This window comes from Ixodes scapularis, unplaced genomic scaffold (genome assembly GCF_016920785.2).
Source record: "Ixodes scapularis isolate PalLabHiFi unplaced genomic scaffold, ASM1692078v2 PGA_scaffold3__209_contigs__length_174095766, whole genome shotgun sequence".
Classification (NCBI taxonomy): Eukaryota; Metazoa; Arthropoda; class Arachnida; order Ixodida; family Ixodidae; genus Ixodes; species Ixodes scapularis.
Window position 1 is genome coordinate 123,370,328 of NW_024609868.1, and position 10,924 is coordinate 123,381,251.

Here is a 10,924-nt window from a genome sequence, read left to right on the forward strand (position 1 = left end):
GTGCTGTTTTGTCGCTGTGCTGTTTTGACGCCGCGCTGTTTTGGCGCGTGCTCTTCTGTCGCTGTGCCGTGTTGACGCTGTGCTGTTTTTTCACGTGCTATTTTTTCGCCGTGCTGTTTTGGCGCTGTGCTGTTTTAACGCGTGCTATTTTGACCATGCTGTTTTGTCGCGTGCTGTTTTGTCGTGTGCTGTTCTGTCGCGTTCCCGCTACCACCATACCGCGATTTTGCCGTAGCCGGTCCATTTGTCGGGGTGAAAACCACTACTATATAGCGTCACAAAAAGCCGAAGAAGCGTTCAGCGAGGCTTATTGACTAGGGCTCGTGTTTTCGGAGTCTATTTCTAGTGAAATTCGGAGGGTGCTTTTTGGAGTATATTTTTTTGCCGAAAATTCGAATCTTATCAGTTTGTTTTTGTTTCATTCTCCATTCTCCAATATTCTGAGTTTAATTTCCCCGTTTACTATTAAAAATAAATAAATAAATAAATAAGTAAATAAATAAATAAATGAATAAATAAATACTATCCGGGTGTAAACTTGCGCTAGACCAAGAAAAATTAATAAAACGCGCTTGTCTCAAGTAATTTTTTTTTGAGCTGGATTTGGTCATCGTTATAGGAAATAACAATTTTTCCCACGACAAACGTTGCACGCAAGTGTTGCTTCGATAGACGTCGATACTTTAAGACTAATAAACTCCCGGAGGTAGTCGCTGGAAAGCTGGTATTCCTCCCATCGTATACCATCAACGGGTCTAGGCCCACTCGTCGAAAGTTTACTCGTCGACGGCCAACTCGTCGGCGGCCCACTCGTCGAATACGCCAATTCGTCATAGGGCAACTCGTCGAAGGAAAACTCGTTGAAGAGGCCAACTGGTAGCCGCTGTTTCGAAGCCGTAATATATATACATTTTTTTTTCCTGGAATATTAAAACAAATCCTGCCCTATAGTAATGCGTACTATCGCCGCACAGTAATAGGCCTTCAGTGTGCTCTTTCTTGTCAAAGATGACAACTTGCAGCTTTCTTCGCTATCACGGTGCAGTGGGGGACGAACACTTCATCGTGCGTGTATCACTGGGGTGCGTGTTAACCAATTCGGCGCACCCATTCACGCCGCTTCGCGGCGTCAGCCTGCGGCAGCTCATAATAAAAACGCTAACCCACCTGGCCCACCAGTCACGCAGCTTCGCTTCGACCGTCTGCGATGGCTCATTACTATAAGTAATGAAGAAAACAAACAAAAGGAGGATCCCGAAATGAACATTTCTCGACTTGTCTCAACGTACTTCTCAATGTTTTCGCAATCTTGCAACTTTCTTTCCGCCTTGTAATCTATGAAAGGCGCTGTCCCTAGTCCAAACAGAAATAAAAATTTAGGTCAAAATACAACAAGGGATTACGAACTTCTACCTCGGACCTTCATTCAACACATTCGACAAGTCGCCCTTCGACAGATTGCCCCATTCGACAAGTCGACCTTCAACGAATTGCCCTATTACGAATTGGCCTATTCGACGAATGGGCCGTCGACCAGTTGGCCGTCGACCAGTTGGCCGTCGACCAGTTGGCCGTCGACCAGTTGGCCGTCGACCAGTTGGCCGTCGACCAGTTGGCCGTCGACCAGTTGGCCGTCGACCAGTTGGCCGTCGACCAGTTGGCCGTCGACAAGTTGGCCGTCGACGAGTTGGCTTTCGACGAGTTGGCCGGATCCCACCATCATACCCCACGCAGGGTCCATAACTTTCACTGTTACAGGAACATAACCTTCCCCTTTTTTCTAGAGCACAAATTGTACGGCCCAGACTGGAAACCGAAAGGCTGGCTTTTGTCGCGACCCGAAAGTAAGATGACCTGCTTATCTTGTCAAGAATGAACGTTGACAAGATAAGCGGTAAGACCTAATTTGGCAATGGTCCGAGATTGGAAAGATAATTATGGTGGCATTTTCTCATGATCATTCATCGTGTGCGATGATGAAATTGGGAAATGCCGCCTTTATCTTCTTTTTTCCTTTGGGGGGGGGGGGGGGGGGGGAGGCCGTTTAGGAGTTTATCGAGCTCCGGGAGTTTATCAATTTGACCAAAAATTCACCGGTGGGTGTTCTTCTGAGTTCTTCGGATTTACCCGAAAACACTTGGCCCTGCTTATGAAGTATGTTCACACTCCTTGCTTCTGAATTGGTCCTTCGGCAGTCCAGCGGGGTGCTCTGAGCACGATGTAACCGGCATTTTTGCTTCTGGATATCCCGATCGCCCATGCCAGCCAAGAAGGGATCTGCCGTCGTACGGCTGCATCGTCATCTGCAAGACAAGGCAGAAGATAAAACTACCAAGAAGGGCGGCGGCGGCAGCGCATGTGCATCCACAGTCCGGCTCCCGTGGGCAAGGCTACAAAAGCGTCGATCGCTGAGGAACAAACTGCAGTCGAGCGGGGTGCTCCGAGCACGATGTAACCGTCATTTTTGCTTCTAGGTGAGATCTCATTATTTTACCGCTGGACTGCTTCTGTTTTGTATTGTTGGCCTCCTGATAGGCATGATGGACGAATGTATTTTTTGTTTTAATCTGCTGTCGAAAGATAGCATAAACTTAAAATGCTCTGTGTGCGAGCACAGGTATCACGTGGGGAAATGCTCGGGTGTGACTAAAAACGCTTTAAAAAACATGACAACTGAAACGCTCGAATCCTGGGTATGCTCGACGTGTAAGGTGCACGAAGACAGGCAGTCTGGTATATAGACCAGTGTCCGATATCCTAGCTCCCAGCGATAAAAATGGGAAATAATAATCTCGAACGCAGGCTCTTGTAAAGAGGGGAGGCTGCGCATAAAACAATATTTTTGCTTTTTACGACACTCTTGGCGTCGGTGCGGTTCTTGGAGCTTCGTGACTGTGCATTTCTTACGTTCTTGCACTATACTTCGTTTCACCTTATGTCCGAGCGCGGACATCATCATCGGATATCAGCCGGCGGGCCAATCAAACAGCGCAAAAAGCGCAACGTCATGGTGTGCTCTCTGCACTTGATAGGTCTAGCCGGCAGAGGAGCACGCACAGAGGGTCGGCGAATACCGGCTATTCCTATCAACTGCAGAGAGCACACCATGACGTTGTGCCTTTTTCGCTGTTTGATTGGCCCTTCGGCTCATAATATCGGCCGCGCTCGGACCTAGGCTGAAACGAAATATACGATATGGGCAAAGGTTTCTAAAAGAAACTGAGCCTTTCAAAAAACGCAGCCCCCCTTCTGTGTCATGACGTCAGCATAAACGAACATGGCGGCGCCCATGGAACAGAGCAGACACTGGTCTATAAGGGAATGAAAATTTTGTTATGCCCCCATTGCTGGGGGAGCCTGAACCAGTGGGCGTAGCAGCTGAAATAGCTGAAATGAACAAAAAACTAACGAGCGTATCAGAGAAGGTCACGAAACTAGAAACAGCACTAAAGAAGTATGACGAGCTACTCAAAAGATCTGAGCACCAGGAGAAGGAGATTGCTGAGTTGACAGCAAAAACCACTCAGCTTGAAGTCATTATGTCGGAACAAACCTGCGAGATTACTAACTTGAAGGTTGTTATTAACAGAACTGAGCAATACTCCCGGCGCAAGAACATTGAGATTCATAGAGTAAGACAACCAGAAACGAGAATGTTCTGGATTTAGCGAAGAGTCTCTCAGGAAAACTAGAACTGCCACCAATAACATAACAATCAGTGGAGGCTGTTCACATATTGTCACAGAAGTAGTGGCATCCTGTAATTTATTTTTATTACGTTATTTAAATATAACGCGTTTTCGTTTCCGTACACATATTTCTCCTTGTAGCCTGTATGTTTCTCCGTCGCTGGTTCGGTTGCTGCAAAGGCACGTGTACGTGCGCGTTGTTTTTGTTCTGTTAGTTTCTTCCTAGTTAGCTCAACCTCTCGCGGTTCGCGAGCGGGGGTGTACGTGATTCATGTCTTGTGTCTTTCTTCCTTTTTCCAACCTCAAAGTCACCCTCACTGCGCCCAAAGTCTTGAGCTCCATTTGTGTATTGGTAAACTTTTCTCGCCTGCAAGGTCACCCTTAGCAGGACAGAAGTTGTTGGCGTAGGGGCCTCCTGTTTTAGCTATGTCTTACTTTTTCCAACTTCAACATGGCGGCCATGCAGTGTCAAAGGTGCCGTGTCTACGTGGTCCTCCCTTTTTGTATGAACTACTTTGAGTGCTTTCGGTGTTGTGCTGCTTCGACTCGGACCCCGTGCGTGAACAAGCGTCCGCGAGTGCCTCGGCCGTGAGCGCCCGACGCCGTTAAAAAGAGGGCGACTGGACCCCAGCACCAGTCCGCTCTTCGGGGGGAAAGCCGCCGCCGCGTACTCCCGGGAACCCGAGCCGCCGCACCGCATCTCCGAGACCGACCACCCGCTGCCCCGGAAGGACCGCCGCTTCGGGGGCCGCTCTACGTGTGTCGTCTCTGTGGATGGACTGCCGCCGTGCTCCCCGGTCAACTGTATGTTGCTCCCATTTAGAACATTCCTTTCGACCGTCGCTAATTGGACCCTTACTTTCGTCTTGATCTTTGTACACGCGTACTTAACTGGATGTGTAACGTACTTCTCTGTGCTTAACTCGACACGTTTGTCGCTCGTAGCATCACTGTCTTGTAAAATGTACGTTCTGTTACTTTAAATTCCCTTTCTATGTTCGTTTCGAGCCTATAAACACTGTTTCGTTGTTGTTACCTTATAACACGCCTCCGTCTCATTCTCTGCGTTTGCTTACCGGCTACGCCGGGCATCGAACGACCACCCCTTATTGTCATGTCTCGGTGATGACCTTTCGTCGTCGCCGGGCTTGTGACAATTAACTGGCGTCCGCGACAGGACGTTCGATGCGAAGGAAACGCGGTGACTGGAGAGGGAGACGAGTTCTGGAAATGTGCCGCGTTATTTGAGGCGTACGATGCATGAACGGGATTTCCTTTTGTGAGCGCCTGTTTGGGTTGTTGAAAGTGTTTCGGAGATAGAAGCATGGAAATGGAAAAGTTGCTAGCGATGGGTGGTCAGCTTGGCCTGGCGGGCGCTCAGCTCCGAAAATGGGTAGAAGATAAACAGCGAGAGGATCGAGCGTTTGCACGGCAGACAGCGGAGGATGAGCGCACAGCCGCGAAGGAGGCTGACGAGCGTCAGATTCAGCTTATGCGCCTGAAAATAGAGTGTCAGCAGCTGGAGAAGGAGACCAGAGAAAAGGAAGGGAGCCGGGGAAAAGACGCGGAGCCAAGCTTGAAACTGAACACAAGCAAGCTTCTCATCTTGTTCGATGACCGCAAGGATGACCTAGACGCGTATATTAGACGATTTGAGAGCCTTGCGGAAAGCCAGAAGTGGCCAGAGAGCCAGTGGTCTACAGCTCTAGCAACATGTCTGAGCGGGGAAGCACCCAGTGTTTACGGGCGGTTGCCGCCGGGTGATGCAGCGAATTACTCCAAGGTAAAGACAGCCCTTTTCAAGCGGTTTCGTTCCACGGCGGACGGTTTTCGGGACAAATTCGATTAAGGCAAACCGGCGGATGGTGAGACCGCAGCTCAGTTCTCGGCGCGTCTCAGCCACTATTTCGATCGCTGGATCGAGCTGTCCGATACGAAACACGAGTTCAAAGACCTCCGAGAGCTCCTGATTAAGGAAAGGTTCCTACACGGGTGTCATTCCAACATGGCGCTCTATCTGAAGGAAAGGAAGGCGAAATCGTTGGGAGAGATGCTGGATCTAGCCGACCAGTTTTTAGAAGCGCAGGGAAGCCTTAACCTCGCCAAAGTAAAGAAGGATAACCGAGATGATATCGGGAGGCCCGAAACTGCCGAGAAAAGAAGCAGTCAACGAAATGCGCCTCGTTGTTATCTTTGCAACCGCGCTGGGCATCAGGCTTCACACTGCCGGGCCCACACCACTAACAACCACAGCCTTACCTGCTTCAAGTGCGGGCGAAAGGGCCACAAGGCCGACGCGTGCCGGTCGGGAACAAACGATAGGCCTCAGGCATCGTGCGTTTACTCCCCCGTCGGGGTGACGAATCGGGAGGGCATTCGCGACGGCTACCTAGAGCTGAAGGATGGGGAAAGAATCCCCGTCGTGAATGCAGTCATGATAACACAGCCGAAGTTTCTAGTCGAAGGACTGCCGGTGGTCGCCGGAACGTATGAGGGCAAATCGATTTCGGTATTGCGAGACACCGGGTGCAATACGGCGATTATAAAACGAGAGCTCATCCGCGACGATCAGCTCACAGGAGAGACCCAGCCCGTTTATGTAGTCGACGGAACAGCTAGGATGCTGCCCGAAGCGCGGGTGGAGATCGACACCCCGTACTATTCAGGGGACATCACGGCGCTCTGCATGGCGGAGCCGCTCTATGACCTAATCCTTGGAAATATAGAAGGCGCGAGGGCACCCGACGACCCAAAGGCGGCAGTGGAAGAACCCATCAGCAACGAGCCCGCTGATGAGGAAGCTGTAGCAGCAGTTGTAACGCGCTCGCAGATGAGGAACCAACCCCAAAGGTTCCAAACCCTCAAAGCCCCCGACGTCCCAGCACAGCCGCTAAACAGGGATTACGCGGATGAGCAGGAAGCGGACGAGTCGCTCAGGCCGTGCTTCTCTCAGATTGGCAAGAAACTGACGTGCAGGGATTCCGAAGGAAATATCGAATTCCACCGGGAGGGTAGGCTACTGTACCGCAGCTATACACCGAGAAAACCGGACACGTGGTGCGTCAGCTGGTCGTCCAGGTGCCATCGAGAAGCGGTATTGAAAACTGCACATGACGGAATAATGGCTGGTCATTTGGGCGTGCAAAAGACGAAGGACCGAATTTTGGAGGAATTTTTCTGGCCGGGCATCACCGCAGACGTGAAGAGATTTGTCGCATCATGTGACATCTTCCAGAGAAGGATCCCAAAGGGCAGAGTAACCCGTGTGCCGCTGGGGAAGGCGCCGCTCATTGAAACCCCATTCAAAAGAGTGGCCATAGACATCGTGGGCCCAATCCAGCCCCCTTCCAAGCACGGAAATCGGTATATCCTGACCCTAATGGATTACGCGACCCGATACCCCGAGGCCGTGGCGCTGCCGAGTATTGAGACGGAGAGGGTCGCTGAGGCGCTAGTAGAAATTTTTTCTCGATTTGGCGTCCCGAACGAAGTCCTAAGCGACCGGGGCACCAATTTTACTTCTGACTTGATGAAGGAGGTTGCCCGACTTCTCTCCATACGCCAGCTGTATACAACGCCGTACCACCCTATGGCAAATGGGTTGGTCGAGAAATTCAATGTCACCCTGAAACTGATGTTAAAGAGAATGTGCGCCGAAAAACCGAGAGACTGGGACCGCTACCTGGCGCCGTTGCTCTTCGCGTACAGGGAGGTCCCCCAGGTAAGTTTGGGCTTCTCGCCCTTTGAGCTGTTGTATGGGCGGCATGTGAGGGGACCCCTGGCCATTTTGAAGGAACTGTGGACGAACCACCAACTCGACGAGGAGGAGAAGACTACCTATCACCACGTTTTCGACCTCCGAAATCGGCTGGAAGAGACATGCAAGCTAGCGCACGAGGAGCTCGCAAAGGCCGGAGCACGCTACTCAAAAATGTACAACCGGAAAACTAAAGAAAGGTTATTCCAACCAGGAAACAAAGTGCTGATTCTGCTGCCTACCGATAACAACAAGCTACTGCTTCAGTGGAAAGGGCCTTTCGAGGTCAAGGAGAAGAAGGGAGAGGCCGACTACATCATCGAGACAGCAGGGGGGAGAAAGATTTTTCATGCTAACATGCTGAAAAAATACGAAGAGCGGGAAAGCCAACCGGTGGAAAGGGTGTGCCAGGCGATCTGCGGCGTCACAGACACGGACAGCGATGGAGCCATTCCTGTTCCAGCGTTTCGGCAATCCGAGGACGAGCGAGATGTAAGGCTTTCTGATTGTTTGGGGGTGGATCAGCAGAAACAGCTCCGAGATGTGATTTCAGAACACTCGTGCATTTTCTCCGACGTCCCGGGCAAGACGGACTGGGCCGATTGCCGGTTGGAGCTCACTACCGACACTCCGGTCCACGTGAGGCAGTATCCGCTTCCATTTGCGACGAGAGAGAACGTGGAGAGAGAGGTGCAGGAGGTGGAGCGACTCGGAATAATTGAGAAATCTCAGTCGCCCTACAACGCTCCAGTCCTTTTGGTCAAGAAACCGGACGGCACGAACCGCCTGTGCATTGATTTCCGGCGCCTGAACGACGTGTTGGTTGCCGATTCGGAGCCCATGCCCCGAGCTGACGCGGTCTTCGCTGCGGCTGGAGAGAAGAAATACTTCTCGAAAGTGGACTTCGTCAAAGGCTATTGGCAAATTCCATTGAGCGAAGAGTCCAAGCCCAAGACCGCATTTTCAACCACGTCGGGACTCTTCCAATTCCGCTTCATGCCATTCGGCATAAAGACAGCCCCCGCCGTGTTTTCGAAACTGATGCACCGAGTTGTGGAGGGAATTCCGGGAGTGCAGCACTACTACGATGATGTCCTAGTTGCCAGTGCTACGTGGGAGGAGCATCTCACTTCTCTGAGCCGGCTGTTTGCAAGAATCGAGACAGCCGGACTAACAGTGCGACCAGGCAAATGTGCATTTGGAAGGGAAAACATCGAGTTCTTGGGGCATCGCATTGGCGGCGGTGAACTGGCACCACTCGGGAAAACACTCGACAGGATCCAAGCGGCGCCAGCCCCGCGAACAAAGCGACAGGTACGAGCATTTCTCGGCTTGACTGGGTATTACCGCGCCTTCATTCCCGACTACGCCAAAATCAGCGAGCCACTCACCCAGCTCACGAAAAAGGGCGGCAACAACGTCGTTAGATGGACGTCGGCCCATCAAGAAGCCTTCGAGGAGCTCAAACGCCGCGTCTCAAGCCCTCCAATACTGCGACTCCCAGACGTTTCCAATCAGTTTGTGCTGCGCACGGATGCCTCAGATACCAGCCTTGGAGCGGTACTAATGCAGCGGCATGACGGCACGCTCCACCCCGTCGCATATGCTAGCAGAAAGCTGCTCCACAGGGAAGCAGCATACAGCACCATCGAGAGAGAGTGCTTAGCACTAGTTTGGGGGGTGCAAAAGTTCGCCAGCTACCTATACGGCGTGCATTTCTTAGTGCAGACGGACCACCAACCGCTGAGCTACATCCAAGAAGCGAGGCAGCTAAACAGCCGAGTCCTCCGTTGGAGCTTGCTGCTCCAAGAGTATCAGTTTAGCGTCGAGCATATCAAAGGCAAGGAAAACATGGGAGCTGATTATCTCAGCAGGTTGTAGACTGGTCGCGTTTTATTGGCCTGCACTGTTTTGACATCTAAATATGTTATTACATGTGTACTTTGATTTGACTTGTGTGCTTGTCTGGGCAAGGGTTATGTGGTGCATTCTTATTAGTACACAGGCCTGCGCGCCAACTTCAGTGGGTCTAGAATATTATGTGATAATATTCCGAAAGTGGGGGGCCGTGTCACAGAAGTAGTGGCATCCTGTAATTTATTTTTATTACGTTATTTAAATATAACGCGTTTTCGTTTCCGTACACATATTTCTCCTTGTAGCCTGTATGTTTCTCCGTCGCTGGTTCGGTTGCTGCAAAGGCACGTGTACGTGCGCGTTGTTTTTGTTCTGTTAGTTTCTTCCTAGTTAGCTCAACCTCTCGCGGTTCGCGAGCGGGGGTGTACGTGATTCATGTTTTGCGTCTTTCTTCCTTTTTCCAACCCCAAAGTGACCCTCACTGCGCCCAAAGTCTTGAGCTCCATTTGTGTATTGGTAAACTTTTCTCGCCTGCAAGGTCACCCTTAGCAGGACAGAAGTTGTTGGCGTAGGGGCCTCCTGTTTTAGCTATGTCTTACTTTTTCCAACTTCAACATGGCGGCCATGCAGTGTCAAAGGTGCCGTGTCTACGTGGTCCTCCCTTTTTGTATGAACTACTTTGAGTGCTTTCGGTGTTGTGCTGCTTCGACTCGGACCCCGTGCGTGAACAAGCGTCCGCGAGTGCCTCGGCCGTGAGCGCCCGACGCCGTTAAAAAGAGGGCGACTGGACCCCAGCACCAGTCCGCTCTTCGGGGGGAAAGCCGCCGCCGCGTACTCCCGGGAACCCGAGCCGCCGCACCGCATCTCCGAGACCGACCACCCGCTGCCCCGGAAGGACCGCCGCTTCGAGGGCCGCTCTACGTGTGTCGTCTCTGTGGATGGACCGCCGCCGTGCTCCCCGGTCAACTGTATGTTGCTCCCATTTAGAACATTCCTTTCGACCGTCGCTAATTGGACTCTTACTTTCGTGTTGATCTTTGTACACGCGTACTTAACTGGATGTGTAACGTACTTCTCTGTGCTTAACTCGACACGTTTGTCGCTCGTAGCATCACTGTCTTGTAAAATGTACGTTCTGTTACTTTAAATTCCCTTTCTATGTTCGTTTCGAGCCTATAAACAGTGTTTCGTTGTTGTTAACTTATAACACGCCTCCGTCTCATTCTCTGCGTTTGCTTACCGGCTACGCCGGCATCGAACGACCACCCCCTTATTGTCATGTCTCGGTGATGACCTTTCGTCGTCGCCGGGCTTGTGACACATATTAACAACGCGAGAAGGGAGAGTGTCTCCGATACTCTAAGATTCACGGAAAGGAACACACAAGACCTATGGATGAAAAAACGAGTGGAATGAAAAAGAGGCGGTGTATACGTAAACGAAAATCTAACTACGAAGAACCTCTTATGGGTTACAAAGAACAAGGCCAGAGATAAGGAATACAAGTTTATCTGGGGGAAGAATGGGCAGATCATTGTCAGTCAAAAAGAAGGCGCTGCGGTGATCCGGATTGAAAGTGAAGCAGATTTGAACAAATTGAGGTAAATGAGTGAAGATATCG

At 51.0% G+C, this 10,924-nt stretch overlaps 1 protein-coding gene across 1 annotated transcript; it reads left to right on the plus strand.

Moving 5' to 3' along the window:
- Window positions 1-5,013: 5,013 nt before the first annotated feature.
- Window positions 5,014-9,327, plus strand: LOC120843638. Its single transcript, XM_040215060.1, has 3 exons — window positions 5,014-5,281; window positions 5,540-8,221; window positions 9,170-9,327. The coding sequence occupies exons 1-3, from the start codon at window positions 5,014-5,016 to the stop codon at window positions 9,325-9,327; spliced, it is 3,108 nt and encodes a 1,035-aa protein (XP_040070994.1).
- Window positions 9,328-10,924: the final 1,597 nt, after the last annotated feature.